Source organism: Bombus vosnesenskii, unplaced genomic scaffold, assembly GCF_011952255.1.
Source record: "Bombus vosnesenskii isolate JDL3184/JDL3185 unplaced genomic scaffold, Bvos_JDL3184-5_v1.1 scf7180000013285, whole genome shotgun sequence".
Lineage (NCBI taxonomy): Eukaryota > Metazoa > Arthropoda > Insecta > Hymenoptera > Apidae > Bombus > Bombus vosnesenskii.
In genome coordinates this window covers 3347636-3363832 of record NW_022882938.1, presented here as the reverse complement: position 1 = coordinate 3363832, position 16197 = coordinate 3347636, and the positions used below count along the sequence as shown (strand labels likewise).

Genomic DNA, 16197 nt, shown 5'->3' with positions numbered 1-16197 from the left:
AAGTTCCGTATGACGTCAGCTCTATCCTGTATTTAGTCAAGGATTTAATTTAAATGTAATAAGAATCGCACGACATGTTTCAGTACTTAAATATATTAAAATTGTTAATCCGGATCGCTCTATGAAATAGAATATTTCGTATGTAGAACAAAGGGCACAAATATCACATTAAAGTGTCTAAATATGCAATTAAAGATTTTTCGTTTTGCAGAACCGTAAACAAACCGTATAATGACTTATATCGCCATTACACATCGAATTCATTGGAAAAGAACCACGATGAATGTCTAGTTCTTTTCATAACCACACCTCGTTCATTTTCGAACAAAAAATAATTCATCATGATGTTGGCGATAACGTAGCGTGGCCTTACTAATGCACAAAGCAATTACTCTTAGGTGGATTTTGCCGGCCGAAGGTCTGTTTTTGACATTTTCTGCTCTTTCGATGGCCCCAACAAAGGCCAAAACAAACATCCTCAAGCGCGATAAAGTAATTTGGGAAAGGACAAACTCCGATAATACTTGCCCCCATGGGTGGCTGCTTAGTAATGCCATATTATATAAGCGATTTACTAACACCTGCAACATTTCGATGCGAAACTCGGATATTGGGCCAGCGCACAAGGTAATTCACATACATCGCGAGTCGCGTAAAGAGTGTAATAAAAAACACCACTATAATGGGGGATTGTAGTTAACCTTGATAATATCGGAATTGTTAGCGGGAGGTGGTGATTAATAGTGACAAATAAGATTTCTTTGATACACGATCCAGGATCGATATCAAGGAGATCGCTATAGTTGCATTATTAGAAAATCATCGGTGTAACAAGTGCCATAGATAAAAAGAGAAATTTGCATTACAGGAAAACTACCGAGAGGAAGTTTGAAGCGTATAATTTTAAGTTTTGTTTCTCGCATGTCGATTAAAATTTATCTGAATAATCGATGGTACGATCATTTTAACAGTATTGGTAATAAAACAACGTTCTTCTGCAATTAAGAAAAGGATGTTGGCATAAAAGATTCATGAGGCACGGCTTATGGCTAGAAATAATGCTGCTTACTGTTGTGTTGGCGGATTGTCAGTCGCAAAATAACGTTGCTGTTCTGTACTTGAAATAAATCAATGCGGTTTACGCGCGGAATGCAACAATGTGTTGAGATAAAGAGAAACTGGAGCACGAAACGCGAATTAAGAGAAACTGCACAGTCAATGAAGAACCTGTTATTCTCTTTATTTATGGGTAGTAAGTGTTAGTAACAATAGATAGAAAAATGTTTCTTTCCATACCAATTCATTGTATTGCTGCGCAATATCTACATCCAGATGTACATTATACGCATATCATTATGCTCGCCGCGTAGACGCTGAAAAAATTCGATTACGCTAAAATGTAATCAATCATTTCGCTACTGCAATTAGTTGACATTCGTCTATGTTTGAGTATTAATTCGCCTATTGAAATTAATCCATCGATGACTTTAATTGATCTCATCGATATAGATCGCAGGGTCTACCGAAGTATGATACTTTGTAATTACGCTATGCAAATAGTAATTACAAGCGTCGCGGTAATCATACGTGTCGAATGAATCATTGATATTTAATACGATTTCCTATTTATACACATAATTATCCTGCATCTCGTATTTTGTAGAATATTGTTAAACCTATTCGCTGAATGTAATCTGGGCTAATAGCGTTAAACAACAGAGTCGATATCATAACGAATTTGACACACTGGATTGAAATATTAAACCGTACCAGGCTATCTGGCGATAACGCATCACGGATTAATTAAAATTTCCGTCGTTTTATCTCATAAACAGAGACTGACCTAAACCTCGAACATCACGGCGTGTATGGTAAAGCAACGGACGGTTAAGTTGCTTAACTTAGTTATGGCTAAATGAATGCTGGGGAGCATTTCTATGATCGGTCGACCCATCGAATTGAGGGTCCAATTACTGATAGTTCCAGATCTTGCAACCTAATCAAATTCAATGGAAAAATAGACCTGGGGCTACTCTTTCCATGGGCTGTTGTCGAAGGGACATTACGTTGGATGGTAATGACCCTCCCTATCGCTCTCACGTTGGCAGTACGTAGTTGGCGATAGACCGAAGGGGACGCGTGTGTTTGAAAACAACGAAAAATCGTCTGGAAAAACCGTTACTTCTTCAGGTATGTAAGTGTGTCGTTACGTTCGTATTTTATCGAGAAAGAGAAAAAATTAAAAAAGGGGAGATTTCGTGTAAAATAATACATTTTGATACAAAGATACCTTTTGCTTCATATATTCCCTCATATTTCCATCGGATAAATAGGCAATAGAAATTGGACGTTATCGAATACATGGCCGGGTCAACTGGTTTCATCCAACAAGTTTGTTGCACGTAACGATAAATCGATTTTCTCACGTGTTAGAATAATCCGATCACCGGATTTATCGGATAAAGAAACGGTAGCGGAGTTCAAAGACGAATGTTTCACTGACCGAAGGTATACATTTTCCGTGAAACGAAGATGCGAAAGTTCACCGAGTTGCCGAATAAATATATCACCGACATTGGCAGTGTTCTCCTCGAAGCCTTTGGCTTCTATTCTCGGACGAATCCGTGGTGCATCTCGTTTTACGAACAGAAATAGCCGCCTGTATTTTACCTTAGCTAAGAAGATATTATTAAATCTTTTACTCAATATTTCTTTTGAATCAATGTTAAATTCTCGATACTACTCGATTTTTTAAAGAAATTTTGTTCGTTAGATAGCATTATCAGTTTACCGCTGTTCGCGAGTTTAAAGCGTAGTGAACAATTAACTGTGACGTATCTATGTAAATAATTTTATCATCAAAGGTTAAACGGGCAGGAGAATATGACCAAAGTATATAAACATTGACGAATATGAACAAAGCATTGTAGACGCGGACAACCGGATTTGTATACAAGAATTGTTTCGTCCTGGCAGTGTCAGCTGTAATTCGATTACAAGCCCCGCTTTCGAAGTAGTGCACGCGCCTCATGTACAAAATATCCTAATGCCACGTTTGTTATATTTGCATTAAGAGGTTCAACTTCGATATTTGGATATTTGGATTGGTCGACGAAAATTTGGAGAGTTTCACGTATCAAGATCGTCCGAGCAACGCCGGAAGACCAGCGGAAGTGGGAACTATATATCCTATCTGTTTCTGAATTTGTTGCGTGAATCCACACGCGGCACGATGAGTTCCAACTCGTCACCTATGCACCAGGTATTGGCTACTTTTCCATCATGCGTGTCACGTATCGAGCTTCAAGGTGGCAAGTCTCTTAGCAAAAGGGGTGACGCTACGATCAAGACGTTCGTGCTTGTTGTTATATTAAATAGCGAGACTAGCATCGAGCGAATACGTTCGACAGAAAAGTTGAGTTTCGCATTCTTTTGGAAACTTCGTTATCCAGCCGCGTTCGGAAACGTCTTTAAAACAAGCACGAGGAGAGAGCTTCGACTAAACTCTAAACGAGATTAGCCTCGATTGGAACGATAGAGCGCGATCGAATGCCCGGTGATCGGGCATACAAAGCTTGAATACTAATTTTCTTCGCTATATGCTTACTTGATGTTGTTTCAAAAGACTACTGCGTAGGAAAAAACCGTGATATGTCGCGTATTTGATTTAGCGAGCATTATTATTCGATCGAATCTAAAGAGAACGAACATTTATACAAAGTGAAACGGGGAACATGATCACCGTTCGAATGGTCGGACCATTTGCGTAAACCGCTCGGCTGAGCTAACTGTTCGTGTTATCCGCATTTTTTTCCCAACACTTAAATAATTGTCGTGCAGCGAGCGATAACGTAATTGTACGAACTCAGTCGAGTGCAACGTATTATTTTTTATCTTTTTGCGTCTCGAGCAAGCTGTCCTCAGCATATGTTCCCTGATTGATAAAAGATACAACTCCATTGTAGCGTCGATTACTCAATAATTGCATAATCAGAAAACTATATAAGACGGCATTAACTTATATAAGTTAATTACCGCTCAGTTTTGATTAGAAGTTTCGAATTGATCGAAACATTGATTAATCGGTACTTACACGTGAAAACGATGCTCTTATTATTGTCAAACGACTCGTATAGTATTACGAAATAAAAATCTCAACGTGAACAGGTATTAAACGGTACGTGAGTCTACCTAGTACATTTGAAATAATCATACTTCCGCGCATAGATCGATTCGAAGGCGTATCCTGTATAATTATCCGCGTAAATCTCAATTAATTCCAGGGTACGACAGAGGGTTCAATGGTAATCGATACATTTATATGTCGGTTAATAGATTTATTACGCAGAACATGTTACACTCCGGTTTCAAGGTAAACTCGCATGAATGTCACTCGATATTTTATGCCATAGATCAGCTGATTCAACGATATATCAAGAATTTTTTAATTACAGATATATATGTATATAGAAAATATATAGTGTATAAAATTACGAATCATAACGTATAGATTGAGAATCTCGTCTATATATTTGTGTCTCGTGTTTTGGATAAAGGTTACACGATAATTGTTGATAGGTGAGCAAATGGTTCGAAGGAAAAAGAGAAAGAAAGTCATCTTGACTTTATGAGTCATAACTTTTTAAAGCAGGTACTCTATACTCGAGGTAAATTTACATGCAATTATTGCTACTTTATTCCGATTGGTTTGCATTTACGGATCTGGCACCGCCTCTGCTAGTCGATAGAGAATCATTTATGCGTACACGTAACACGTATCGTGATCTCTTAACGGATGGATGATTAAGTTACGATCATATATATCATTGATCGATCGACTAACATTAGGAAGGGATTATTAATGAGCATTAAAAATCTATCGCATAAATCAATAATGCGTATCGGTCAGACCAAGTTGAATTCAACATTTTTTAAACTCGATGAATTAGCTATGAACATTGCTATTTGAAATTTGTAATATCATTTTTTCCGTAACTTATACGGCTTACGTTACTCAATGTCCTAAATAACGGTGCATTCGATACGCGTATCCTTCTACGCCTCTCAAGCAATTCAAGTTCTGATTGAATAAAGAGACCCGATCTATTCGCGTCTAAGAAACACATCAATGGTATAAATAATTGCATCAATCATAAACGCAACGACACGTCGCTGACAATAACACCTTCGAGATAAATCAAAGTCGGACAATTAATTCTTCCATCGGTCTACACGATTTTTCATATCGCCACCTCCTTCCCCTTTCATCTTTTTTCAATGGGATCACGCGATGCAATGGCTGCACTTGTTCCAACTTGTTTGCACCATTATCGTTTCATCTCGGACTAGTGGCGAATGATTTGTAACAAATTTGCTCAGGAAAGCGTAGAACGATGAAAAGACACGATAGAAAACACGAGAAGGAAGATATAGTGAAAAAGGTCAACGTCGTCTGACCACGGAGATCGTTAACGGTTTAACACCTCGTATCGAATCCGGTTCGAAAGGATTCCTAGAAGAAACGAACGATTGTTATATTTCATTGTCGTATGCGCTAGCGATCGCCTCGTTTATCAGGCCCCGCGATCAAAGGCTGCAGAAACCGGTGATTGTATTCGCGTTGTCGACCATTACAGAATACCTAGCAATGTCCATCGGAGGTCCGATCGAAAGATCACCGGACGACCGACAGGATGTCCATGTAAACGCCTTTAGAAAAATGAAAGAAAAATGGGTCAAGAACTCTAACTGAGCTTCACATTGTTACAAAGATCTTGAAGGTTGCGAGTTACTATCTTTTTTTTTTCGTTTTTTAAATTGAATATGACATCGAAAGAGGATATGGAACGATACTCAATGCCCGGCAACTAAAAGTCGACGTCATTGAATGCCACCTAAGGCATGGCTACGGTTCTCTTCGCTGACCTTCGCGGGTTTAGATCGACGACAGTTCCGTGACTGGTCCAGAGCACCTTTTGCGTTTCGTATAATTCAGTGGAATTACATAATTCGAGGGTAAATAACCTCAGCTCCGAATCCGGTTCGCGCTTCGTGAGTGATTTCTTTTATATCGCCGAGACAAACGGTGGTCCACGTGACCAGACATTTCTCGAAGCGGAAAGCCAGCGCATTCGATAATCTACATCTTGAAAGTTTGAACGGTGCCTCCACTAGCCTTTGATTGGTATTGCAGTAGATCGACGGTAGGGAAGAAAAGGACGAAGGGACGACGTAACACGCGAATCGACTTTCAATTTCGAAAGACGGTATTAAAGTTCGAGCTATTCGATATCCACGCGTGCATTGGCAACCGACACACAAGCCCCTTCCTTTACATTTAAATAAAACCGCGATATCTTTCTATTCTACGCGAACGTTTTGATCCGTACCAAGTGAAGTAAAAGCGAAACGTTCGAGAAGATACTCGGTGATTTTCCGAAACGAATGCGTCTTTGCGAGTTTAATCGGTTTTCAGTGTCACGAATGTCTGTCAACGCGTGAATGACGGAAGTCGATTTATCGGTAAACGTTGTCCAATTATTTTTCTATCTTATCTATCGCCGCATATGTACACTGAACTTGAATTAAACACTTTGCGCCGGAGCGGAAGAACTCGCTCGTCCACCGACGCAAATACTAAGAAATTTTTAATGTGAAAGGAAAACCAATTGGAGCTTTCTGTAGGCGCGAAACTGTTATATTTCCGTGTCACGTTGCAATATGTACACGAATTGTGAGAAAACGTGACAGTTGTAATATTGTACGGGATTTTATTGCGTATCGCGGAATGTCATGGCAGCTTCGAGGATAATCAAGTTAGTTAATACCATTCATTCTTATAGGACCCTATCGTGCGCCAGGGTCTTATGATATATCGCTGAGTAATTGGCATAAGTAGTAATTTCACTCTTTTTTTTAATTTCTATTAAACGTCGATCGCGTGTCTCAGGCAAACATGGACATGTGTTTAACGCATATTATTTTTATGCTTTTTGCCTCCCTGAATCGATTCATTTGCATAAGCGATATTAAATGCTAGAAGCTGTACAAATGTATCTGAAATATTAGATCTTCCCTCGGTTGTTGGGTCCATGGTAAATTACACACGACATCATCGATAATCAAGAGACTCGAAAGAGGAACTCGCGCGACTAATTATTAGCGGAAAGAACGGAAATACGTCGCGAGAGAGATGATCGAACGTGTACGCGAACGTTATGTAAAGTATCCTTTCCAATTCCTAAAAGATGCATATCAATCTCGCTTGAAAAATGTTCGTTTCCTGGCGAAAAGATCGATTGCTTAAGAGACAAACCATACGTATAACGAAAAAATATAAGAATACAAAAAATCGAGAAAGACACGCTGACGATCAAATGCCGATATTTCTGATCGCTAAGCATCCTAAACAGTATTCGTCTGTCCCTGAACCTGTAAGAATGGCTTTTGCCCGTACTGAGAGTATATAAGACTGACGACGTCCTATCACAAAGCGCAGTGTTAGATTACCACCTCGACGTCAAGAACGAGCCTCGCGTTATTGACAAACTCGACGGTGTTTCTACATTCAGTGGTCAATTGAATCAACAATTGTCATCGTTTCGAAACGATATCATCGCCCAAATATTAACAAAACCGGTTTCGAACGTATAAGATTCACGTTGAATATTACATTATGGAAACTGCGCTATCTACGGACTTGGTCAATCCTGCTCGTAGCGATGTCGGCAAGAGTCAGACCACTTTCGCGAAAGATGTGCCGAAAATGGTCAAGTATACGGTAAGCTGGCAATATTTTTCGCTTGGAGATCCAACGATATTGCATTGCGATAAATTTTACTAGCGCGATAGCTTTTTTCGTTGTATCCGACCTGACTGGATCATACGTTAATATAGTAGATTTAACAAACATAAGATTTTTCTAAACGATACAAACTTAAGTATCACGTTCTCGATAATATTCGATAATTTTGTCTATATACATTGGGTATCAATAACTAATTTAAAAAAATATCTACATCGAAATGATTAAATCGCGAAACCGAGAAAATGTACAATGTGGTAATAACAGTATAATATTATTGATGAGGCTTTTCTTTAATGTCCTGTACAGATGGTGGAACGAATTCTTTTACAGCGAAAAAGACGTAATTGTGATTCTGGAAATCAAAACCTACTCAACTTGTATTAGCTGTCACGAATCATTGCATCGAAATAGATTAACCGTAATTCAGCCCTCGCCAAAGTTGGTCATTGATGATCAAGATAAAGCGTTGCGCAAATAAGAACACGTCGCGAATTGCTACGTTAATTGTTGCGTGTGAAAGCGTTAATTCAATTCCCGTTGTCGCGAAAACAATGAATTGTTATTGTCCTGGTTGCATTAAGTTACGTTTACTTATATATGCATTGTTGCACCATACATTGCTATGCAGAATTCGTGCAATCAGATATGCTGCTACTTTGTCTAAGCAATGATCCAACTATCAACTATCAACAAGCGTAATCGAACAATTTATGCGAATCTTTACACATTTGCAACTTTCGTAAATCTTTTCTAAATTTCTTGTCTGCTTCAGCTGGCTGATTCAACGAACAACGAAGGAATTGACATGGACTATCAGATTCAATCAGTCACTAAAGATGATAAGCTCAGGGTACTTAACTTTCTCAAGCAGTACTTCTTCAGAGACGAGCCACTCAATCAATCGATCCAATTGCTAGCAGGTAGAGAAGATTTCACTTGCACGGAATTGGAGCAGTATAGTCTAACTTCCCTTGAGAACGATCTCAATCTGATGGCAGTCTTATCGGACGGTACTTTAGTTGGTGTAGTATTAAATGGTAAGAACTTGATCTATGAGTATCGAATATTAACAATGTTTTCATTGTTCATTGGGGTATTTACGCGAAAGCTGCTGGAACCACGATTGTGTTAACCAAGATCCTGATATATCTGGGTTAACAACACAATCGAATACCAAGAACATTCTATTTTCAGCAGGAACAATGATATGCTATGAGCTAAAAAGTTCCACGAATAAGAAGTGGTGACAAGTCGGTCGTGATGAATAATTATTCCTCGAGTTTGTATATTAAAGTGAATCTAGGGTAATAGGATGAGCAGATACTTTAAAATAGTGTACAAAATATTCGTTCATAATCTTTGGAGGCCATTGCTATATTTACGAGACGAATCTTGTTTGAGCATCTAGCAAGTAGTCTATTGTTTAATACTACTAGATCGGTACTGAAGATAGGAAGAATCGTATTGAAAGACTCGCGTGATCTTATGATTTGGCTGAGGAGTTAGATTTAAATGAATCAAATTAAAAACAAAGAAAAGATTCAAAGAAAAATAGTAGATACACCTACTAGAAAACGTTACTAGTTAACGTTACATAAATTGTTGTGCCAGTATCGAGCAAGCGTGAGACTTATTAATCGCTACCAGTTGTCGCAATCACAGTAATTAGATAATTTTATCGACAGATCTAGTTATCCATATGCTTATTCAAATAAAAAGAATAAAGCTAAAAATATATAAGAGAAATTACAGTTTCCTATATCTCTATCTATATATCTATATATAGTTTTTTATTTTCGTCCATAAACTTTTTGGTGTAGACCAAAAATACTCAGAATTTCAATTGTGAAACTTGAACAAGAAACATCTTCGTAGTTAGTGTAAAGATAATTATGTTTTAAATGCAGAGCCGATGTTAAAAAGTTACCTTCGAGATGTAAATTATTAAGGCTGAATTACATCAACTACCTGATATTTATGCAATATAATTTATGCAACACATTTAGCTTTATGGAGACGTCATAATAAATTAAACATTTACTACATAAATTAGAGTTAAGCACGCAAATTCTGCGCGAGTATAATCGATAAATTGTGCTTGTTAAATGCAGGAAAGATGGATCCTCCATGCGACGAAGAACCACACTACATATCTAAGTGTCGAAACCCAAAATTCAAAAAAATTCTTCAGTTACTGCATCACGTGGATCAGAAAGTAAATTGCGAAGAAAATTTCCACGGGTTGGATGTCTTGGAAATTAAAATAATTTCCGTAGATTGTGAGTGGCGAGGCAGAGGCGTTGCCAAAGCGCTGCTAGAAAGAACACTGTAAGTCTCACTTTGTTAATTAAGTCTGTGACGAACACAGTGAATTAATCGCAATGTCATTTTATTAACTAAAATATTGTTATATATAATACATTATTCAACTAATATTTAATAATACTTAACGGTATATAAATAATTTACTCACGAAAATTTGTCTGTAGTGAAATTGGGAAAGAGAGAGGCTTTCAAATGGCACGTGCCGACTGCTCGTCCTCTTTTTCTGGGAAACTATGTGCACGAATGGGCTTTGAACGAGTCTACGAACTCAACTATGCGGATTATCTAGACGAAGATGGTAATCCTATCTTTTCCCCTGAATCGCCACATACAGAAATTGTTTCGTACATTAAGAGATTGTGAAAAGCGTCATAATACGTATTTGAAATCAGGTACCCGTTTAAAATCGAGTATAACTCAGAAACGCACTCCTATATCTACGTTATATTTTTCTTATTATCAAATATCCGTACACGTGATACATTTCTTTTCTGAATGTTTCTTTTCTTTCGTAAACATTTTTTTTTTTTCTACGAATTAATCTGATATCTCTATAATTATTTCATCGCGATGCTATAAAAACGAATTGTGCCAAAATATCAACAATAATAAAGTTTAAGAAATAACTCGCACGTTAAGAAGTACACTTGATTTAAACAATAGATGAATATTGCATTATTAGCAGCATAAATAGATATATAAAAGTTACACGTCCTAATTTTATTGAATGTGTTTAAAATATGTATGAATTTGTTAGTATTCTGTTGTAATGAATTTATACACAAAAATAAAGATGACACATGATTTGTATATAAGCATAATTTCTATTATAAACAATTTTTTCACCTATAAATACAATTTTTCTAATTTAAAATATGATCTATTCTACTTAAAAAATAACATTTTACAACACATGTATTACTTCGTGTAATGCATTGTATGTTTTTGTACAGCAAAATTTTTAAAAATTTCTCTATGTTACAATATGTAAATCCAAGTAAATATACCTTCACATGTGTTATTTATCATCCGTAGACACGATACCTTCTGCCATCATTTTTTCCAACATTTCTAGCCTCTCTTCAAGTGTTTTATTTTCAAACTTTTTATTACTGTTCTCAACCTCTAGCATAATCTCACGACTCTTTCTTAATGCTGCATTTTGACTAGCATTTGACCATACTATAACACGTATCAATTGAATTAGTAATCCTATAGTCAGTAGGAACACCCACAATATAATTGCTTTTCTTTTCTCTGCTTCAGAAGGTTTTCTTCTATATCTTGGATAGTACATATTGTATGCATATTGGTAACGATTATAAGATCTGAAAATGAATATAATTATAATAACGATTAAAAATAATTTTGGAAAATAATTCTTAAAATAAACGTAGTTCCTTTAAAAAATATACCCAGCATTCTGATAATAGTGATTTTCACGAATATTATTCTCCTTCAAACCAATATCATAACTACGTTTGCTCTGTTTGTTGCTTAAAATACTATAGGCTTCATTTATTTTCACAAACTCATCATGATTTCCCTTATTGCCACAGTCAGGATGCACCTAAAAAGATACTTAAATTACCATTTATTTGCTATATACTTTAAATATTTTAAAATACCACGAAATTAAACATAATTGGAAAAATATTTGAAATACATAAAAAAATGACTTATACCTGTTTAGATAATTTGATATAAGCGTCTCTTATTTCTTTTTGGGTTGCATTTGAAGAAATATGCAAAACTTCGTAATAATTACATTTACGTCTTTAAAAAGCATAGTTAGCATTAACTGATACATGTATATACGTGAAATATGTTATTTTCAGATTCTAACCTTTGATTATAATTTCTATAGAAAACATGAATTAATGTAGGTACTTCAAATTTATACACACGAAAAATTTGTGCCATATCCTCAAAATCTTTTCTGTATATAATTGCAAACTTAAAAACAACAACGCAAAACACTATTATGATTCTACGACATTACTGAACTGAAGTTAGTGATGTTATCATGAAATTATATCGATGACGTTAAACTTTTATACCAATTAACTTCGTCATATTTCTTTTTAAATTAACTTGTAAAATGAAAATGTTACAAATTGTAAAATAAATTATGTAATAACACATTCTGACCAAAAGATTCATGAATTAAATATTTATTAAAAACCAAATTCAGTTTTCATAATATAACAATTCTCATTTACGTTTGGTGTATAGTATAAAATATATTACAATATGTATACAAGAAACATCCTTAATTATATAATAAGATAGGCCTCAAGCCCAGCTCGATGTCTATGCATTTCAGGTTTATCATATTACGCAATTTATGCAATATTTATTATGCGTTTTGTATAAGCTCTATTATTATCAAAAAAATTATTATGTACGTAATTTATATTGTATATCTTATGTACAAATTGTACGTTATGACAATGAATTATAATGCAAGCCTTTATTAAGAGATATGAGATTAACTAATAATGTATAAAACCTTCTTGCAATTTTATAAAAATTGACATATTACTTAGGTTTTATCTGATTATTGGCTTGCCACTGTAAATAATACTTTTAGTTCAAGTGCATTGGCACAAATAATTTTTGTTTTATATTGTATGTTAATTATGTATCTATTTTAAATGCATTATATAAAAAACATACATTCAGTTCGCTAAAGAGTTGCAATGTAATACATTAATACAATCACATTCTAATAAAATCTCTTATTAAAATAACGACTACAATTTGTAACTTCAATCAAAATATATAAAAATTTTTAATTATATTGCGCGCATGTACGCTATGCATTTTTATTTTCTTTATGTTTATGTCCTTAGTTCAATTTGTAAGAAGATCGTAAACGTATTCAAAATTTTCTATAATATTTGTTTACGAATATCTATATACGGTCTTCTCAAAATTCAAGATATACATATGCATAGGCAATAGAATAATTCACTTTTTTTTTTATACAATTTGAGATAGTTTCAGTTTGCAAGAATTAAATTTGTCATTTACTAGTAGTAAAATATATACGTGTTTGTGAAGTTTTTTACTGTTTTTAACAATTTAAATATGAAGGCAAGTTATTTTTTTCAAGCAATCTGAATGCTTTCAAGATCACTACATGTTCAGAGTATGCCTACTCGTTCCTGTTTTCTTGTAAAGGGACATACGGATATTTCGGAAAATCTACAGCATCTACTGGATTTTTAACTTTAAAACTAGGAAATAATCCCGTCATACTAGTTCTAGTATTGTATCCTTTGGAATAACCGTCCCAATGATTTCCAAAAACTTCAATTAAATCTCCTACTTTCAATTCAATTTCACCCTCCTTTCTCGGCTTATGATCTAGAATAGCTTGATGAGGATGTGGATTTTGACCACCATAATAGTAAATATCATCTAATGACGCGAAACGATTATAAGCGTCTGGATAATATGTTTGCATTAACTCATATGCTACACGGCACACTTGAGAACTGAATGTGCACACCAAATAATCACATTCGGATAAGAGATGTATATCGATAATTATTCCTTGTAAAGAAGAATCGGAATATCGTTTCGCAACTGAAGCTGTCTCTGCTATTTCTGGATCTCCTATTATTTCATAATTTGAATAACGATTTCTTGCCGTTGTGATCACTTTTGGATCATCGCTCGCTAGAAAAACTCTTCTCACTTCTGGTTTTGGTTCAAGTTCGTCGAAATATTGTTCAACTTTAACCATATATTCGTCTATATCGTGATAAGCAGCTTCAGTACCAACTTTATCCGTTCTCCGTACATGAACTCCAACAATAGGTTTTTTGAAACCTAGTTTTTCCTTAGCATTCTCTAATGTTCTTTTCACATGTTCTTGAGGTCGCATTAAATACTTTAAAACTTGTCCTACCCACCACACTAAGGGATGGCCATGAAGTTTCTCTAACCTTGAAGCTAAATCAGCTGGTACACTTGGTGGTTGAAACCTCGGTTTTGGATAAACATTATCCACAATTGGCAATGAAATGACTTGTTTAGATGAGTCACCAGGCCAGTTAGCATGTGATGCTCCAATTGTAGATACACAAGTCTCGCTAAGTGGTTTAAAGACTGATTCCCAACCATCTTTGTGATACCTCCAACCTTTAGATCTAATTATTAATGTTCGCTCTGTACCATAAGCAACTAAGAAACAATATGTAATATGATGAATCTAAAATACAAAATAATGTACAAAATTTCATTTATAATGATTTATATAAATTCTTACATTTTATTTAAGATAATTTTTATTTACCTGACATCCAAATCCACAACCTTTGTTTAAACTGCAAACCAACTTTCTTGCTTTATTGCAATCACTAGGATTTTGTAAATGCCTGAATCTTCTTTGTACAAGATCAGATAATTCTTTTGCTTCCTTTTTACGCCATTCATCATAGCCATCTGCTTTCATTAATTTGTCAATGTCTATTATGAGAGATTTTTTATGATCCCAAACATTTTTTAATGTGTCCTGTATTTTTTTTTCTCTTTGTTCATAATTAAGTTTATCAATAGTTTTCCTAAATTTACTTAGTTCTGCATTAATATAATACCTGTTCAAAATATTAAAGTACCGCATGTAACATTCCCATATTTTCATATACAGTGATAAACTATACCTTAGATGCTATATTTACCATGTCTCTTGAATATTATTTCTTATCATTCTTCTTAATTCTTCATATTCAGAAGAAGGGACACCGTGCTTAATATTATCCTGATGATCCAACAAATCATCATAAAGAGAAACTTTCTCAAGTTTTTCTTGTATTGAACCTAAATGGTCTCCTTGAATAGATTTTGATCTTTCTCTGGAAATTACGTTATCCTGTACAACGAAAAGATCACAGTGCTCTTTGTTTTAAACTTCAAATAAATCTGTCTGCTTTTATAATTTCTGGTATAAACTTACCCTAAAATTATATTTTTTAATGCTTCATTTTGTCTCTTAAGAATCTCAAAATCATTAACCATTTGAGCTAAACGTTGAGCATTTTCTTTATTTGTAGGACTCTCATTATTGGATGATAAATTATTAGCCTTAAAGATATGTGATACTGATATTATTAGTACCAAAAGCCATGTAGCCAATAATGCTATTCCTACTTTCCCTAACCAACCAGGTCTCCCTGACCAAAATGTTGCCATTTTTTATTATGGTAATAGAATTATATTATATTTGATGAGTCGCATTACGTCATCTATAAATGTAAAATTATCACTCTTTTAATGGAAAATTGTATTACACGACAACTGTTATGTAACAAAAGTAAAATATTAAAAGTACTTTGTAAGACAGTATTTTGTGAGTACTGAAAAGAGTTACTTGAACTCCTTTATCAGGCAATTAAGAAATATATATTGTAGGTATAACTTCACAATAACAGTACAAATTATCCTCAATAAAACTAATTTATCAGTAGGAAGTATGAATGTACAAGGTAATACATAATGAAACAAAGTTAAAAAAGGAAGGAAAAATATAATACAAGACATATTATTAAATTATCATTGAAAACTTGACATTAACATGTTTTTATATAAACCACGAATAATCTTATGTTGACGAATTGAATAAAATATCAATCTTACCGTGTGCTTCAGCATTTCTATAAAAAGATTTCAAATATGAGATAGAGAACATTCGTTATCATCAACGTAATCATAGGAACAAGTTCTTTGCAACAAATTGTCAAATTTTTTTTCATGTGCGGGTACAGTCATTAAACACTGTTTCATATGGCAAGAGCAGACAGTGTGAGTTACAATTTACAATTCTTCCGCATACATTATGAGCCGTTTGCATTGGAGAGTTAAATACTCTAACCATAGACTCTAACCAGTAGCTACATTGGTTTTACGATATTCAAACATGAATTTCTCGAATAAAATTATTACTAGCTATTTGTTCACTTAACAAATTAGCTGCACAATATCGTAAAGTATATGAAATATTTTATCGACAGTATTACACGTACATTTTCAAATTATCCTCCAAACTATACAATTCG

The 16197-nt window shown here is 34.6% G+C and overlaps 3 protein-coding genes across 7 annotated transcripts; 1 reads left to right on the top strand and 2 right to left on the bottom strand.

Moving 5' to 3' along the window:
• Positions 1-1708: 1708 nt before the first annotated feature.
• On the top strand, positions 1709-10953 carry LOC117232146 (dopamine N-acetyltransferase-like). 5 transcript variants are annotated; one of them, XM_033491334.1, is made up of 5 exons: positions 1709-2190; positions 2865-3262; positions 8580-8844; positions 9919-10135; positions 10297-10953. In XM_033491334.1, exons 2-5 carry the CDS (start codon positions 3233-3235, stop codon positions 10493-10495), a joined length of 711 nt encoding a protein of 236 aa, XP_033347225.1. In that variant the 5' UTR covers positions 1709-2190; positions 2865-3232; the 3' UTR covers positions 10496-10953. The 5 variants fall into 5 exon arrangements, with proteins under 5 accessions (XP_033347225.1, XP_033347228.1, XP_033347224.1 ...); XM_033491337.1 differs by lacking the exon at positions 2865-3262 and having other exon boundaries at positions 1720-2190; XM_033491333.1 differs by lacking the exons at positions 1709-2190; positions 2865-3262 and adding an exon at positions 4517-7780.
• On the bottom strand, positions 10651-12180 carry LOC117232147 (dnaJ homolog subfamily B member 14-like). Its single transcript, XM_033491338.1, has 4 exons — positions 11979-12180; positions 11818-11908; positions 11548-11702; positions 10651-11460 (listed from the first exon to the last, which is right to left on the bottom strand). Exons 1-4 carry the CDS (start codon positions 12053-12055, stop codon positions 11151-11153), a joined length of 633 nt encoding a protein of 210 aa, XP_033347229.1. The 5' UTR covers positions 12056-12180; the 3' UTR covers positions 10651-11150.
• Positions 12181-12289: 109 nt separating this feature from the next.
• LOC117232144 (alpha-(1,6)-fucosyltransferase) lies at positions 12290-16132 on the bottom strand. The gene is made up of 5 exons (XM_033491331.1): positions 15779-16132; positions 15099-15387; positions 14824-14997; positions 14439-14739; positions 12290-14354 (listed from the first exon to the last, which is right to left on the bottom strand). The coding sequence occupies exons 2-5, from the start codon at positions 15332-15334 to the stop codon at positions 13293-13295; spliced, it is 1773 nt and encodes a 590-aa protein (XP_033347222.1). The 5' UTR covers positions 15335-15387; positions 15779-16132; the 3' UTR covers positions 12290-13292.
• Between the last annotated feature and the right edge of the window lie 65 nt (positions 16133-16197).

Coding starts and splice junctions, on each gene's coding strand:
- LOC117232146 (XM_033491333.1), top strand. CDS start 7,676: ATGGAAACTGCGCTATCTACGGACTTGGTCAATCCTGCTCGTAGCGAT. Junction 7,781..8,579: donor CGAAAATGGTCAAGTATACG/GTAAGCTGGCAA, acceptor TGTCTGCTTCAG/CTGGCTGATTCAACGAACAA. Junction 8,845..9,918: donor AGTTGGTGTAGTATTAAATG/GTAAGAACTTGA, acceptor TGTTAAATGCAG/GAAAGATGGATCCTCCATGC.
- LOC117232147 (XM_033491338.1), bottom strand. CDS start 12,055: ATGGCACAAATTTTTCGTGTGTATAAATTTGAAGTACCTACATTAATT. Junction 11,909..11,978: donor TATAGAAATTATAATCAAAG/GTTAGAATCTGA, acceptor TGCTTTTTAAAG/ACGTAAATGTAATTATTACG. Junction 11,703..11,817: donor ATATCAAATTATCTAAACAG/GTATAAGTCATT, acceptor GTATCTTTTTAG/GTGCATCCTGACTGTGGCAA.
- LOC117232144 (XM_033491331.1), bottom strand. CDS start 15,334: ATGGCAACATTTTGGTCAGGGAGACCTGGTTGGTTAGGGAAAGTAGGA. Junction 14,998..15,098: donor TTAAAAAATATAATTTTAGG/GTAAGTTTATAC, acceptor CGTAATTTCCAG/AGAAAGATCAAAATCTATTC. Junction 14,740..14,823: donor AATAATATTCAAGAGACATG/GTAAATATAGCA, acceptor TATTTTGAACAG/GTATTATATTAATGCAGAAC.